Source organism: Scophthalmus maximus, chromosome 22 (assembly GCF_022379125.1).
Source record: "Scophthalmus maximus strain ysfricsl-2021 chromosome 22, ASM2237912v1, whole genome shotgun sequence".
Classification (NCBI taxonomy): Eukaryota; Metazoa; Chordata; class Actinopteri; order Pleuronectiformes; family Scophthalmidae; genus Scophthalmus; species Scophthalmus maximus.
In genome coordinates, this window is record NC_061536.1 from 2,320,342 (window position 1) to 2,337,858 (window position 17,517).

At 41.7% G+C, this 17,517-nt stretch overlaps 1 protein-coding gene across 2 annotated transcripts in view; it reads left to right on the forward strand.

Moving 5' to 3' along the window:
* dlgap3 (discs, large (Drosophila) homolog-associated protein 3) overlaps nucleotides 1–17,517 on the forward strand; it is a 118,661-nt gene that overhangs the window by 72,913 nt on the left and 28,231 nt on the right. Inside the window, exons 1-2 of one of the 2 annotated variants that reach the window (XM_035621014.2) lie at nucleotides 13,420–13,688; nucleotides 13,898–14,044. The exons of the other annotated variant lie outside the window; for it this stretch is intronic. Coding sequence (XP_035476907.2) covers nucleotides 13,960–14,044 — 85 coding nt within the window. The 5' untranslated portion in view covers nucleotides 13,420–13,688; nucleotides 13,898–13,959. Of the gene's footprint in view, nucleotides 1–13,419; nucleotides 13,689–13,897; nucleotides 14,045–17,517 lie in introns of those variants that run through there. 2 annotated transcript variants of the gene reach the window in all.

The following is a 17,517-nucleotide window of genomic DNA, read 5'->3' on the forward strand; positions in this document are numbered from 1 at the left end:
TGTCCCTGCTTTTTCAGACAGCAGAAAACTACCTAAAATGTGTTTTGATCTCTGCCTTGCATTGAATCAAAGCCCTTCATTTGAATATATACTTAATTAACCTGTGTCACGACAGACATAATCATTTAAGCCACACGAAAGAACTTGAATTGTCATCGTTATATGCCATATGTGCATTGTTTTATGCTAAACTAGTGATATTTTACACCTAAGCCTAGTTTTGGAAACAAGTCTTTATCAAAGCATCAAACAGAAACTACAAATCTTTAAAATTGCAACTTCAGAAACTTTATACTGTATAGCCAGTATCCCGGATGTAATTTTGCTGTAAAAGATGAGACAAGGGTCCACAAGTTTGTCCTCTTACTTACTGTCAATGTGACAGATTCCGGTTGGTATTATGCTTTGCAATCGTAATACAAAATTTAAGTTAATCTGAGCATTGGTCCTTCCTGTGTGAACTAAAAGGGACTTTTGGGAGAGTGTAACTAGGTCTGAATTAAAGTTTCGGCTGTGATTTTGGCCAGAAAAGAGAGAAGGGGAGAGTTAGGGGGAGAATCATGCTGCATAATTCAGAGGGGATGGGAGATTATGCGCCATCTGTGTCCATATCCCAGTGGCCCTGTCAGAATTGATCCACAACCCCTGACCTTTTCAGATACTCGGCATGTTTTCCGAACGCTCTGTCGTGCGTGGTTTATTAGTGTGCAGGCATGTGGGTGTTTGTGCCTGTGTGTGTTTTGAGCGTGAGTCAGCCTGCTGCTTACTAACCTTTCAGCTGGATCACAAGGTGCAGGTCACATACACACAAATAGTTTTTTTCTGTCTTTATTTTGTTGTCACTCAAATCAAAGGTCAGATATTTCTGCTTAAATGTGGGATGTTACGATCACCGAATACAAAGTACAGAAATAGGTCACATGAATGAAGTCAGAGTACTCGTCAAACTCTTTGGGAACGACAATAACTATGAAAACTATATGAAACTATCGCTGGCAGGCAGTCTCCTAGCTTAGCATAAAGCCTTTACACAGGTGGAAACAGCTAGCCTCGCTGATCTTGTCATCCCAACCAGCAGAGATTTTTCTGTTACTTGTCACTGCACAAGGTCAAAAATAGTTAAAAACTGTAACCTCGTACTGTGTGGAACCACAACTTGTCCTTGTCCAACTCATATGTAGTTTGTAGGAGATGCGAACCTCCTTTCTCCGGTGAGCCAATCACAAGTCTGAGGCGCCATTTCACCACAACCACCTCCTGGTGACTCCACTGTTAACATTAAATGGAGCACTTTTTTCATTAAAAAAGAAGAAAACGACAAGAACCTTTTTCTGTGAACTAAATCCAGCTGGCAATTATGTTGCTACCACAACACAAAGTGAGGAGAGCTGTTAGGGTTTGTCATGTTTTCCTATAAGACAGGGTTGTACATCCAGGCAGTGGGTCCAAGTCTTTGACAACTTGACAAAGCAGCGAGTGGTAACTGTGTCTTATTGCCATGAAAAGCTTCATATGTATCCCATCCTATATGAAGAGATGAATGTCGCAGAGGGACAGTACATATTGGAACTGTATGGTATTGAATAGAGAGTGAATGCTTGGCTTTTTTCGGAGCCTGCAGAGCATCGACAAAGCAAGTCCTGGCTCTCCTCCTGATCATTGAGGTATGCACACCTCCGCCCTACCACAGATATTGTGCAGTGGCTACTTTGCAAAAGTTGGTTATCGAGGATATACATGCAGGTATAAAGTCACAGTCCTCACAGTTTCTTTTGTGTCGTACCATCATATCTAATATATGCTGACTTGCCTGTGAGTTGGTATTAGCTGTACTCTCCACAAAATCACAATGATGACAAATGACGGGGCTAATCATGTTCTTTATGTTGCCCGTGTCACAGATTACCTAGGTTACATGAGTGCTACACAATCCACAGTTGGTCTTTGATTAAGAAGTTGCCCCTCTCTCTCACTGGTGCTTGGTTTTTCTTCTTCCTGTCATGTTGGTCAACCTGCCTAAATCCAGCGTCATCCTAATGTATGGGCAAATGCAAGGAGTCATGCAGAAGTCGCTGTCTGCTCAGCGGAAATGGTAGCAGATTTAGAGCCCTATCAATACTCGGCAACAGTGTATCAATAACGTAAAAGCATGAGGACATAAATAGACATATCGATTATACGGCCCGTTGCATTTTCAGTTGAAGCGACTGGCAGACATTGACGTCTCTTGTAGAACAGAGTTCTCCTTGCATGTCTGTTGATCTGGCCAGAAGTGCTTCCTTTTTGATTCTGAGGATCTGCCCCCTTGAAAATGATATCAAGGCATGCTTGCATTATTGTTTGTTGTCTCTGTCCATACGGCTGTGTTTGAAGGTGGAAATACCACTGCATTCAGTAGCATGTCTCTCTTGCAGGCCTGTGGAAGCCAATCAGGAGAGACTGGAGCTAAAAACGCACAAAACAAGAAACAGGCCCTGCTTGATGCTCTCATACTAATGTTACAGTCCGGAGCTCTTGACCATGAGTGGAGGACTATGAAATGAACAAAGCATCGACCTTTAGAATTTAGTTTAGGTTTATATTAAATCTATTAGCTCCTAGTCCTTTCTGCTTGGAAAATCACTGCATGCCTTTTCCCCTCTGTCCAGTTTTACACATTGATGTGACATTGTGGGATAAAGGGCCAAATAAACTATTTCTGTGTTTCTGAGTTCTGGTAGCAGCAGTTCAGTGCACAGGAGCAGGGGACTTAATGTACTACAAAATGATATGATACTCTGTATTTTCCATCTCTTTTTGTGCTTTGAAGTGCAGTTTGAGGTCCTTTGTTGAAACGGGCGCAGCCTTAACGTGAGCACAGGCGAATCCGGCTGCGGGATGAGCTTGAACCAAATGACTATCTTAGTGTAATTCTCGCCAGGGTTGGGACGCTTGAATACAAAGTATGACATGAAAGGCCGGGAGCCTCGCCTCTCACACGGCACACATCAAAGCGCAGACAGGCGAGTGACACTCGGCTTTCCTCTGATCCTCAAGGAGTCGAGAATGGTAACGAGTGGTTGACAGACAGTACATCTTGACTCGCTCCCTCTCCCCACGCAAGCGATTCTCCCACCCTGACCCCCCCCCCCCCCCCCCTTCTCAGCTTCTGTGATTTTTATCTTTCGATCTATCTTTTTTTTTAACCCCTCGTCACGGCTCACTGAGAAGTTAAGGCAGTTTAGGATTAGTATCGATGTGATGAGTCCAAATCATTCAGCTTCCACGGTGACCTTGAAACTTAGTGAGGTTTCACTGCAGATGCCTTTACACACTAGAGCGGTACACTAAGGGGGAAAAAAACACCCATGGCCATTTAGGCTGTTTAGGCCACTGTGTGTGTGTGTGTGTGTGTGTGTGTGTGTGTTTGTGTGTGTGTGTCTCAACAAGTATGTGACGTTGTGGGATGTCTGGGTTGCGCTCATGTGTTGTAGATTCCTGGCTGATTGTGATTAATTAGATGATGAGGAGTCTGCGCCGAGAAGCTGCTTATTCTGATTAGAGAGATCAGCTTCCTGTGACAGGCAAAACTAAAGAGGCTCATGAACTTCAACGCCAAGCTTTCTCAACACATCTGCACTCCTACTCCTCCCACAGCTTTAGTTTTCTGTCACCCCTCATTTTCAACGTGAGCGGCTTCCTGCCTCTCACCATAAATACTGTATACCATTGATAAATGCTCATAAAACCAGTTATTAGTTTTGTCTTTAATAAATGAAATGTATGTTGAGTAAAATACTTGAAAATCATCTACTTTATGTGCTAAATTACTGTTTTCAATAATGCTGTTAAGCTACAGTTCAGCAACTTTGAACTGAGAGGAAAAATAACGGATCAAAGCAACACTTTGGAAAGGAGAAAAGGCCTTTTCAAATGAAAAATTAAATGGGCAGCAGGAACCATCTCGTTACGGTTGTGTGCCTCCACCAACCAGTCAAGTTGCAGGAAATATGGTCACAATCTTCTGTTGCTAAGTTGTGATTTGAATAATGGCCAGAAAAAGTGTTTTTGCTGAACATTGTAATGTTACAGTGAATTTGACCTGTCACTAAATCATTATCCTATTTGTCATGATTAGCAGAATGATTGTTTGATTCATACTCAAAAACAAAATGAAATTTAATGGCGTACTAAGTTGTCAGGGGTTTTGCGTCGGGATCATTTCTCCGTCGCCTCTGTTACGGCCTCCAAAGCCCAACCGGAGAGCGGGACATATCACTCATGACGCAAAGACAAAAAAAGGTGCCAATAAAGAATATAATTAAATTGTTTGCCTCGGAACCATCAACTTCTCATCACAGAGATACACATAGGACAACAAAACAAAACACCAAAATGAACAAAAGGATTGGGGAAGATACTGGGCTAGCCACATTGTGGGCTGTCATACTCAGCTCAATCCCCCTAACTACCTACGTAAATCCCCCTATTTCAATCAAAGAAAACCGAAAACTGAACTACTGGTGATCTCCATCCCAGAACTAAAAATGACAAATTAAATTCCTCAAGCCCCAAACTCTGAACGCAAGCTGGGGAACCCCAAGACCCAGATGGAGGACAGCGCTGGAAGAGCATCTCCCAGACCAACCAACCCCCCCCCCCCCGACAGTTATGCTGGAAGGGAAATCCAGGTTCTGCTCCACTCCTAGAGAGAGACAGGAAAATGAGAGGGAGAAAACAAAGCAAGAACACGCCCACAACGATGAGCAGTGACGCCTAAACAGAGTCACGCGCAACACCTCTCACACGAAGGTTCTGCAGCAGACACTTCGTTACCGATCAGCAAACGAAACAGCGCCATTGTTGAACCGGACCGGAAACAGTTGAGCAGTAGTAAGTACAACCCGGACATGGTTGTGCAAGTAGCCCGTTCATCCTTCAGGTGTTCAAGTGGACGCCTTGAGGGAATTTCATCACAAAACATCTGATATCTTTTCAAGTAAAGAGAAATTCATTGTTAATTACTTACAGTCACATTTGAATGTGATCAAGTAGTTGTTGGTTTTTCTGTTGACCCCAACCTCACCTCAACCTAATGCTGCTCCTATCCTGAGCACAGTGGGGAGTCCCTGCTCTTCCTCTCTCCTCTCCATCACCTTCTTTTTCTTTTTCTCTCATGCCCATCTTGCCCAAACAGCACCTCTCAGCTGTTGCAAAATCTCTGAAAAACAGTTAGGCAGGTTTATTGCTTCAAAGAGAAGGTCTCTGCCACATCTCTTTTCCTAAAATTTGACTTTGCAGACGTAACGCCACTATTTAAAAGTTGGACCACTTGTACCTCTAAGTGGATCTCTGCTGTTTGAACACTTATGAGTTGTTCCATGCACTGCCATATTCAAACTAAATTGCTCTGTGGTTCTGGGGTTCAGCAGCAGGAGTATACGTGGACAATATATTGACAGAATCTTTTCAGTGACTGGCAATATACACTTGGCCTTTTCATTCTATTCCATTCATGAGGAGAGCTGTACAGGTCCGTTGAAGGGCATCAACCAAGCAGCAAGCTGAACAGGAGGAGCCCTGGCAGAGCCCAACACAATTAAATATAATTGTATCTGTATGGCGCCAAATCATTCATTATCTCAAGGCACTTTACATAGAAAGGTCGAGACCTCACAATATTACAGAGAAACCCAACAGTTCCCAGATTGAGCAGCTCTTTGACGACTGTGGAGGAGAAAAACCTCCTTTATAACAGAAAGAAATCTCTAACAGAACTAGGCTCAGCATCCTTCCCTATCTGACCTCTTTTTTATTCTTATTTGGACCAAACGACAAGATGACCAGCTTATTTTCCAGTCAGAGATGTTTAGAAACTTTAAGAACATGCCTAAGCTATGAACTCTGTTTGGTGATCCCCATAAAGTATGAGAAAAATGGATGATAAATCATACTGACAATTCAGATGAAGCATTACTTTGCCCCCAGAGTTAGTTGACTCCTGCAAGGCTCTTCCATTTTAATTTGGTGAGAATACTGTATGAAGTGTCACCTGAAGTGAAAATTGAGCGGAATTACGTCGTAAAAAATATCTGCAGCAGATGGGTAGCCTCGTCTACAAATTTGAGGTAAGGTGGCGTTATCCTCCTCTTACTTTGCTGAATTTACAGTAGCCTCTCTCTGTGAAAGGAGGCTTTTTCAGCCTTAGCCGTCCAGCTCATCTGTTTGCCACAGATGGCTTGTCAGTCATACCCACTCTCTAACTCACCAGAGACCCAAAAATCCTCGGAAAGTTTTGCTAAAGCGTGTCCCCCTGAGTCATCGCAACTCTCTGTGCTTCTCTCTGATTGTGGATATTTCTCTGAGGGCTCATGGCTCTCTTCTTTTGTCTCCATGGATGGGTGTTGGACAGACCATGCCTGCTGGCTCAGTGACACAGGGAAACACACACACACACACACACACACACACACACACACACACACACATTCGCTGGCCTGTGAAACGGTGTGGCATTAAAAAATGATGGAAAAAGTTCCCTCTGACACAACACAGCTCACGCAGACGGATAGAAAAAATGACCCAGCCGGTGAAAGAAAGAGAGTGATGAAGGTACAGAAGTACGCACTACACTGTATACACACAGGCTCACGCAGTGTAGGGAACACACTAATCACGGGTACACTGTCATCCATTACTGCGAGTCAGACAGGTAATCAAGTGGCTGTTTCCATCAGCTCTCTCCTCATTAGCGCGCATTAGCGTTTCCCTCTCCACTCCACTACTTCCATGATCCTGATTATCTGTGGATCTGAAGTTGGCTCAACAAGAACGGAGAGTTCCTAAAGAAGCAGCGAAGATACAGCAGACCTCATTCATCAAGTGAGCGCGCAGCCAAATTTCATTATTGCACTCGAGCCTGTTTTATCAGATAGTGCTTTTGACTCTAAATGAGGTATCAAGTGCGTCACAATCTGTGACCCCCGGACTGTGCGAGCTGATTTCAGCCAAGGAGACGCTCTCGCACTTTGGAGACGCTCACGTTTAAATGGAGCTCTGCTAATTTAACACATCCTTTTAAGCCTATTTGCATTTGATTGCGCGGTGAGGGAAGTGTTTTTCCCCGTCTTTATGTTTCCCTATAATCTTAGCATCACCCTATTATCTCTGATTACTCCCATGTGTTCAAATCTATGTCTACCGTTGGGTAATATCTTGTGTGGTGCAGAAAGAGCTTTGTCAAGTTGGCTTGGAGACAGACCAATTTTAACAGATACCGTACGTCACTAGCTTGGGGTGCAGAGTTTGATTGACGTGGGCACTCACCGGCCAGGAATTTGGTTTCTCAGTTGCATCCTTTGAAGTGTAGGATCCAAAAATCCGTATATTTTGGCTACCGCTTACGTTAATTTTGACATTTCTTTTTTAAATTTGTCTGTTTCTTAGTGTTCTAATTTTGAAGTTGCACAATGCACAGTATCACAAACGACTAAGAGGATAAAAACATTCTTTTGACTATTTCTGAAACTTTCGACGTAGGTGTATATCATAGATTAGGTATGTTTTCTCCCTCACGACAACCCATAAATTCACATTTTTTCATCAGTAGTCTCAAGCCACTTTGTAGACCGAAACAGCTTTTGTTTGCTGTAATTGTTTTCAATGGTCATACTTGTCATTTCAAGGTCCCTTCCTAAATCCAATGTCATTGACAGGACACAATATCCAGCTTTTGCTCTGTGCAAAATGAGCTACAGGGAAAGGATCGTATTCAGACGAGGGAATAATATACTAAAAAGTAACTTTGGAAGATAATGACTCATAATAGGACTGTGGATTCTGGAATCAGCATTAGAAAGTGAACTCTGTGTGCACAGTGACTAATGACTTTTTAATGTATATGGTCATGTTAGTTGTTTTTTTTTAGGCAGACTGGAAAACTTTTATCACTGTTTGTTTACAGGTAGATACAATCAGATACTTCAGTACACATGAAACATACCGAGCAGTGTCTGAGCCCACACGACCCAGCAAATTATAACACAGTGAATACAGGCACATGTTCTCAGGACAGAACAACCCTGTCAATGTAACTGTCACTGTCAGGACGTGATACGCACCACCAGCAAGGAAAATGTCAAAGTTATTCGAAGGAATGCAGATGGAGGCATATTTAATAAAATGATATGTATTCAGTTGTTTCGGTGTGACTTTTTTAAGTTAAATCCCCAGCTTAAACTGTACATCACTGTAATCTGTGCCTACACGCACTTAAAAATGCTGTGTTTAGATATATATATTTTATTTTTTTACATTATTCACTACCATGAATCACTGCTTTACATCATGTCTGACTATGTTCATGGTTCTTAGTTGCAGCACCCAAAAAACAAAATGAGCTTCCTTTAACCTTATTCATTCCACATAAGCAAAGTAAACCCTGTCGCAGTGCTCGATCTTTTCTTCGACGACTTGATTAGATCTGCAGACTTGTTTTCATTGTGCCCGACAATTTGATGTCACAAACATTTTATTGACCCGCCAGTTGTCATTGTTTATGAAAATCACAGGCGCAGTGAACAGTTGTTCCCTTCACCCTATGCATTCGCATTGTCCTGTTCTCATGATTGGAAATCTAACACACAAGGCTACACGTGAGCTTCGCTCTGTGACTGCGTAAAAGTTTTGGGATTTCTGCCCGGGCAATCTGCTCTTACCGGCTGCATTTTCTATACAGATTATGTGACTGTGACAGCCTGTGAGAAAGTTGCCACAATCGGGCAATTTTAAGGACATCTCAGCGGCGGATGTTGTATTGGTCTCAACAATGGCATGATAAACGAGGGCTCGTATCAGCGCTGATTAATGAAGTCTTCATTATCTCCTGTTTTCCCTCTTCTCCTCATTCTCGTTCTCGTCTGGTTTCATTGTTTTGCCTGGTTAGATTGCGCCGATTTTCTCCTTATAATGAGACAGTGAACAATAGCAGAGTACTTTTTCACTTCTCCTCAGCGATACTTGTTCTTTTGTCTGCATCCTCAATGAATGACTTCTGAATGTCACTCGATTTGCACTCTCTCTCTCTCTCTCTCTGGAATGAATGAGAAGACCTTTCCATTTATAACTGCTGACTGAGTGGAGTTTGTATGCGGCTATAAACCAAAATACCAATATATAAGAATTAAAATGCTTGTGCGTAGATGATTTTGAATGACATGACAAAATGTCAGGTATCATTAGTGGGTGACTATCTATATTTTTGAAGGAACAGTCTACACGGCAGTGTGCATATCCTATTAGATAGTATCTATTACAGAAATGAAATTACCCGCAGTTAATTTGCGTTGGATAATATTAGGCTAATAGAAGAGCAGGGTGCTCTGTGCTGAATATGAATTGAGCGAGCAGAATTATGCATTTCTATGGGACACGGCCGCAACCTCTGGATTTGACGTGCTGGATTTCAAGTTTTTGTTTTACTTTTCCTCATTTGCTCTCGTCCTCTCTTTCCTTTCTCTGACACTCACTTTAATATTAAGAGTCAGCCACGTTGCAGCACTGACATATTCATCAGTAAGTTGAACAAATTATTTTTGTCTGGCAGTGCAGCACATAAGCGACGCAACAATGGAGTTGCATACATTATACACCGCTGTTAATATTTCATGTAAATTCTTTAAATGTGTTATTCTTATTCTCTATATTTTTTTGCAATTTGTATATTTTACATTTATTTGTGTATATATTGTATATATTTTTAATGTGTGCTGTGTAAAGGTGCTGCCGTTACACCGGAATTTCCCAGCTTGAGATAAATAAAGTACCTATCTATCTATCTATCTATCTATCTATCTATCTATCTATCACTCCTCAACCGAAAGGGACAAAAAATACTCGAATGTTTTGCTTGTAAATGACAACCAGGCCATTTTTGGTGACAGTCTCACACAATATTTTCAGGGTGATATTGTGAAGACAAAAGGGAAGAAAGAATGATAAATGTCAAACTTTTAAATGTTGGGAAACTTCAAATTTAGTCACTAATGCCGAGTTCACACAACGATTTTAAGCCCGATTTTCAGCTCGCCGACAAAAAGGAGGAAAATCCGCGTGAAATCGGGGCTCACAAATCTCGGTCACTATGTGTGAACTACCAATGACGCGATCATATATCTAGATATCTAGCAGGATGGACATCTAGACAAGTCGGGGAACCAGCGAGGAACCATCTCCTGCAGCATGAGGTGGGGTCTGACATGCAGTGAGTGCGTCCACCTGAAACCCCGAGGGGGAACTGTGGCAACACACAACACAACCACACTCTTCACACATCTTCTCTGCCTTTTCCGTGTTTCTGGACGAATCATCACGCAGACTATATGCGGGGCTTGTTCGTGTCATGTTCTGCTCTTTCACTGCAACAGATAATGAGTGTATCCTCGAGCTGACTTTAATGCCGTGCCACATATTAATGAGTCAAGTTCTTTCTCTCCGTCAGACCTGTCAACATAAGAGTATCCTGCAATATATTGAACACAGCTTCTTTTTGACGTCCATCTTGAAAGTGACGAACAATTCCAAAGCTCTGGTTGAGGCCGTGTTCTTGGGCCACAACCAGCTAAGAGATCGCAACGTGATTGGTTGTACTATATTCTTCGTCGTTTTTAGTGGCAGTTGGCAACCAGCATAATAGGCGCAGTAGCAGCACCTTCTACTCCAGAGTTTTCCCTTTCCTTTGATAGTGGCATATATTAAAATGTGGAAGAAAAGTGAGAGAAGAGCGGTAGATGTAGTGACTTTTTTATTGCACTGCTGTCGTTTTGATAGGTTCGAAAGAAGCTTTTCATTTGATGTCAGTGTACAACGACGACTAACCCTAACCCCAACCCTAACCCTAACCCACCTAAACGCATTTAAATGCTTTAAAAGTGTCCAATCAAAAAAATATGTAAGATGTTACGTCATTGCCCACCATCTTTTGAATTCCAGGAGACGTGACAACCTCCATGCGCAAGAGGTGAACCAATGAACAAGCTCCTTATCTGGTTGTTCATACCCTGTTCTCGGTCGCAGACATACCTCCAATTTTTTCTGTTTGTGTATGTATCGCATATTTCCCAGTGTCACTTCTCGCGTGTTTTCATGACAAATCATGCTTTGGAGACATTTCTCCTGGTGAAGGATCGTGTGGTGTGTGAACCCCCATAACAGATGAGTCAAGTAGTGTGAGAAGCACAATGACCGAAAGCCTCGTGACCACTTTAAAAAATTGTGTAGTGTGTCTGACGCATAAGTCGTCTTAAGGCAAGTAAGAAATCTACAAAACTGGAAGCCAACAATGCTCACATTTGAACCTTGCCAAATTTGGTATTTTGTTTCCTCAGAGCTGTATCAAGAAATTATGATATGGAAGCAAATGATTAATGATTTCTTAACAGTAAAACTATAATTGTATAGAATGGGGGTAGGACTGGATAAGCATGTTGCTTCTCCTACTCCTTTTCGGACGGATAATGTTTATTATATTATGAAGGACTGTGATGTACACAGCAGGCATATTTACATTTTTCTTTATATTATAAAGCTTGTTGCAGTATGGCTGGTATTGCTATTAAAACAACGGTATGTCGCATCTGCTACACGAGAGGTTACATCAGTGGGACTACTTCAGACATGTCAACTCATTTACGCCGACATCACCCAGCATGTCAATGGGTGGAACTACACACAAACTGTTCCTGCAGCGTGGAGGAACCATCAACTGCTTCAAACAGGGGAAAACAAATAACGGCGGCGTTTGGTGAATTTATAGCTTTGTATAATAAAAAAAAAGACCAAAAAGAACCAACTGACCAAAACGCCGTGCGCGCCAAGGGCTGCACAAAGCTAACGGCACAGCACTTCACCGTGTTACTTGTCTGTGAACGCCTGTCCCTAGTGGACAGTATCGTCCACTGCAGGTGACTTTGTCACATCAAGCAGATCTGTGCTGTGTACAGATGATGTTGACATTCTCATCTTTCTTCTGAAACAAACTTGAAACTTGAGGGAGTCCATAAATAAACATGTTGCTTTTGTACTTTTATTTGGTTTGTATTTGTTCATAAATACTTTTAATTTTTTAAAGATCTGTTTTTGTTTTGTATGCTGCTAAGGAGACACCCCAGAAGATGGGTCATTGTTCAAAGTCAAAAAACATTTAACATTATTATGTTAATGGTATTTCTACTTTTATCCTGTGTCGAAAACGTACCGAACCGTGACACAACTGTATCGTATTGAACTGTGAACTTTGTGAACTGTTACATCCCTAATATATATGTGTATATATATATATATTCACATATTTTAACATATATTTATTATTTCTATTTTTTTAAATGTTTGAAATAAAGTATTTCAATTCAATAAAAAAAAAAGATGAGGCACTGTCGCCTCACAGCAAGAAGGTTCTGTTAGAATCCGGGTTATTAGCCACCAACCATCCAGGGCCTTTCTGTGTGGCTTGGTTCTTCGGGGTTCACCAGTTTCCTCCCACACACAGCCACCCCGCCACCCTTAGGGGTTAGAGCGGTATAGATACTGGATAAATCCTACTGATTGTAGTGATCACCTGACTATTTACCCAGCACCATCTTCCGGTCCACACTTCTGTTTGTCCAAAACTTTAGTTCATGACCAAATACCTGGAAATCTAATTACATTATTAATGTCACGAAGACTCCTGTTGAGCTCAGCTGTACTTTGTGTGTAGTGCTAATTGGAAAATGTTGTCGAGAGTGAACATGGTAAACAATATACCGACTGAACATCAGCATGTTTCGTATGCTGATGTTAGCATTTAGCTCAAAGCAACGCAGTTGGCGCACGCGCACACACACAAAAAAATAGACAGTATTATCTCTGCCTAACACTTCCCACCTATTGCACCGATGTGTCCCTTTGCCAGCTGTTAAGTACTTTCAGCACAAAACTGTTTTCCTCTTTTTTTGGTTAGCACAGGTTCCTATGTGTGTCTGTACCTGTGTGTGTGCGGGGGGGGGTAAAATCCATCCAGCCATTGATTCATACAGCATGTGGCACAGCGGACACCGAGCCTCCCTTTGAACTGAATGATGTAAACACTTTGCCGTCTAGCCAAGATGACTGCTAAACTATTTATTTTGCACCTTAAATGAGATTAAGTGTGACTACACCTCCTCCATGTGTTTAAATATTATAGTCCTGCAGACTGCCCTTTTGGCATTAATATTAGGTTGCTCTAATAAGTGGGTGCAAGGAGGCCAAGCGAGAGAGAGACTGGAGGAGGGAGACGTAATATGGATAATTCAATGTATGGGGCGGGAAATGGAGAGGAGAAAACAGGAAGGGAGAGGAAGTTAAAAGGGGGAAAAAATGGAAAGGAAAGAAAGACAAAAGATGAGAAGAAATGAAAATAAAGAAGAAGAGGAAAGGAAAGGAAAGAGCAGGAGTTGGCTTGGCTCTCTATGGCAACCCTACATCAAAGCAGCAACCTGCAGTAAGCAGCCACACACATACACACATAAATTATGCAAATACACATAGACATTTTTTGCTTTTTATTTGCATTTCAAATGTGCCTACATTTGGCATTTGAAAGATATTCAACCAAACGCACACACACAAATACAGTAATTCCTAATCTGGCTGCACTGCTCACATGGTTGAACCCTCGGAAGCTGAGCGTAGTATGATCACCATTATTGATCCCAATGGACAACTGAACTATCTCTCTTCTGTATATGATTTATGCAAATGTGTTCTACATGTAGTAACCTAGTTCACCAAGTAACCTAGCAACACTAGTGTCAGCTGACTGGCAGTGTGTGTTGTGTGTGTGTGTGTGTGTGTGTGTGTGTGTGTGTGTGTGTGTGTGTGTGTGTGTGTGTCCATCCAGCCCCCTGCCCGTCTCTCTGTGTGTGATGTGCATCTGTGAACATTGCTGCAGCATGTATCCATATGCAGTGTTTTCAGCATTTGGAGGACTTTAAAGTGGGAAAGTTTGAAATGACAACCAATCTGTCCCACAACTTGATGTCAATTTGTGAGTTATCTCTCTTTTCCTAATTTTGTCTTTGCTCTTAAATGTGTCTTGTTGTGATGTTTTCCCCCTTCCTGTGATCACCTGTCCGTCAAACACATTCATCTTTCTCTTGTTGCTTGGCAGCAAGAGAAGTATATATATATATATATATATATATATATATATATATACATCAAAATTATAATTACTTTGTTATTATTATTCCAAAATTATAAACAAAGTATGTACTTTGCACACATAAACAATATTTAACTAGTAAAGTTAAAGTGCAAACCGTCTCCACAGTCCCAGGAACCATTCAGGCGTTGTAGTCTTCAATCGAAACCTCTAAATATCGGAGCTTTTGGCAGAAAAGCTAGCAGCATGAGGCCTTGTTAGAGCGTTTTCGACCATGTTGTTGTGGCAATCTCCTGTACATAGACAATCATCGCATTTACACAAAATTTGTTGTTGCTGTTGACTAAAGTGTTCAGCCTCACAGCTCAGGGCCCCGGGTATTTACCTGCTTTGCCTACCCTGTTGCGACACCCCTGTGTGCTTAAGAGACAGTGTCAGCGAGAACATGATAATAAATCATTCATGGCTATGAACTAACTAGTCCTTCTTCCAGTTTACAAGTTTAATGGAGCAGACCTACATTATGTTTGATGAACAATTTCTGTCCTCTGTAACAAATACAGGCTCCTGTGTTTTACCAAAGAAAAGCCTTTAATGTGAACTGTTGAGCAATGGCAGTAACTTAACTGTAATTTATTCAAGGAATCAATGTGGAAAGAAAACACCAATCAGATTGCTTTTTAAAGTGGTTTAAAAGCCATCTAAGAGTAGGTGTCACTTTCGGGTGACCAAACTTTAGTGGGACAGTGGGAGAACACTCTGAACTGCTGTCCTGTACGTGTTCGCTTGTGTGTGTGTGTGTGTGTGTGTGTGTGTGTGTGTGTGTGTGTGTGTGTGTGTGTGTGTGCGCGTGTTCGTTAATTCTCCTCTGAGCTGCGCTTCTGCATCTACCTTTGATTTTCTGTCAGGAGAGTTTGTAAAACAGCGCGAGCGACTACAGAGACAGGGGGAGAGAGAAGAGTGGGCGCAGGGAAGAAATTGAGACGGCATGAGAGTAAAAAAGTGACAAGCCGAGCGGAGTCGACGTGAATGGAGAGGAAGAGGAGGACAGACGGCGGATGCGCATAAAAGCAGCAGAGGACGGTGGGGAGAGAGCATGAAGCAAGATATGGGAGAATATGAAGCAGAAATGTAGAAGGAGAGGGGGACACGGAGCTACTGAAGAAACGTAGAGTGATGGCCAAATAATTGCGAGAGCTACAGCGCGTGTTGAAGGACGCGACCTCTCCGGCAGAGGGTCAAGGCCCAATGTCTAAGTTTGTTACGCCCTTGTCTCATTGCCTTTGATCTCTGTTTATGCCCATGTTACTTCCCGGGTGATGTCCGCTCGTGTTTTCCGAGGTGGAGAAGGAAAATGCAGGCCAATTACAAGTGAGCAGCACTGCTGCTAAGCGGTGTTGGTATTTTCCTTCTCATTAAGTCACAGTCAGAGGCCCTCTCGGGCGGTTTTCAGTGGCATAAACAAATACAACCTTATGCTTAATCTGTTTCTCCATCATGTTCACTTAGTCAAATTGATTCATGTTTGCGAAAGACATTTAGTCTAAACAAAGGGGGCGTACATTTTGATATGATTTACTTAATTTCATCACACAATTTGTGATAATGTACTTGGAGTACCAATGCAACGTTCCATGAGCTGTTTATTGGAGTACCCATAAACAGTACGTGGTGCATAAAGTGGAATAAGTAAAAAAAAAAGGGTTAGGGTTAGAAGTTGTGCCACCAAACCTCTCAGGGCGGAGAAAGGAAAACACGGTTTGGCATCCAACCGTCAACAGTCAACGTAGGTTTCTTTGAACATGGGTATCGTCAGGCCTTGAAAAGAAATGATTCTGTTCGCTCCAACAAAAAAGGACCCTGAGAATGTATTTACAATTCTCACAAGTTTTAAATATTTCCTCCTTCCTACTGCAGAAAATAAATGTTTTTGTGTCAGACTGGGGGCTGCTCGGAGACTAAGTATGATTGTTGCTACAGAAGATCAAAGTTCAGTGATTATAAATTCACACGATTAAAATAAATACTGGTTATTGAGTTCTTTTTGTGTTTCAGTCTGCACCATCAGTCAATCTAGCTACAGTAGCAGATCATCGGCCTCATGGTGCCGTTTTGAAAAGAATTCTGTGAACTTGAATTAATTCACAATTTTTCATAATATAGATATAATAATAAGTAATTATAGGTCATATCATCCATACAGGTTTTACATCAGTAAAACTGCTGTTTAACCATGACCCCTATATTTCTCCTTAACCAAGTATAATTTTTTTTTACCAAAGCATATAATAATTTTTTTAATGCTCATATGCAGCGACAAAATCACATCACCCTTGAAATGGAATAATTGATTGAGTGGATGCTGATTCAGGAAGACGGAAACTGTGGCTGTCTTAACCTTTGTGTTGTCTAAGGGTAAAAAATGACCTGCCACCGTGTTCAACAGCAGAAGAAGTGAAATATTGCCTTTATTCATAGTTCCATGCAAAGATTGTCTTCGGGTCATTTTTGACCCAGCAGTTAAAATCACAGTCACAGAGTCAGTTACACACTACAAAATACACACACAGACACACACACACACACACACACCGACACACAAACACACAGAAGCAATTGAGTTTATGTGTCTACTGATTGATCTTAGACAGAACTAAAACTTTCTCGCACATCACCTTTTCTCGGCTTTTTCAATTTCAGACAGAAAATTAACATTTCTTGAAAAGCATTGTTTTCTAATACCCTTACATTCAGAGGCTATGAAGATGCTGCAGATGACAGTGCCCTGAGTTCTCTCTGTGCTGAAGCCATGGGGGCACGTTTCAGTGTCGAAAAGGCCCTAGTTCTAATTTGTGTCGGATGTCCAGCAAGACATCTTTGATTTGGAAGAGGAGGAGGTATCAGAATAAGAAGATGGGTAGGAATACAACCCAGAGCATGATGCATCATCTTGAGATGTAGAAGAAATGCCCCGAGCTGAAAGAGAGACTTTTTTTGTCAAAGAACAGCAAAATAATATGGTCCTCATCACCATATGACAACAAGGGCAGGATGGCAGCACAAAATGACATAAAGATGACCCCGGGGCCCACAAGATATTGTTTACCATGCCCAGGACATTGCCTCAGCTTTCTACCTGTTCATCACACCAGCCAAATATTGTTTACCATCTATGCAGTACCTTAAGAAATAAAAATAAATATAATAAATTTCCACCTAAGTAAAGAAAACAATAATGACAGCTGTGTTGTAATAAAAACGAGTGTTGTCCACTGAATAAATGCAGTCTTTCTCCACTGTGAAGAGGGAAAACTCACACAGATATTCACACAGTTTGTGATGAATGGCAGGTTGTT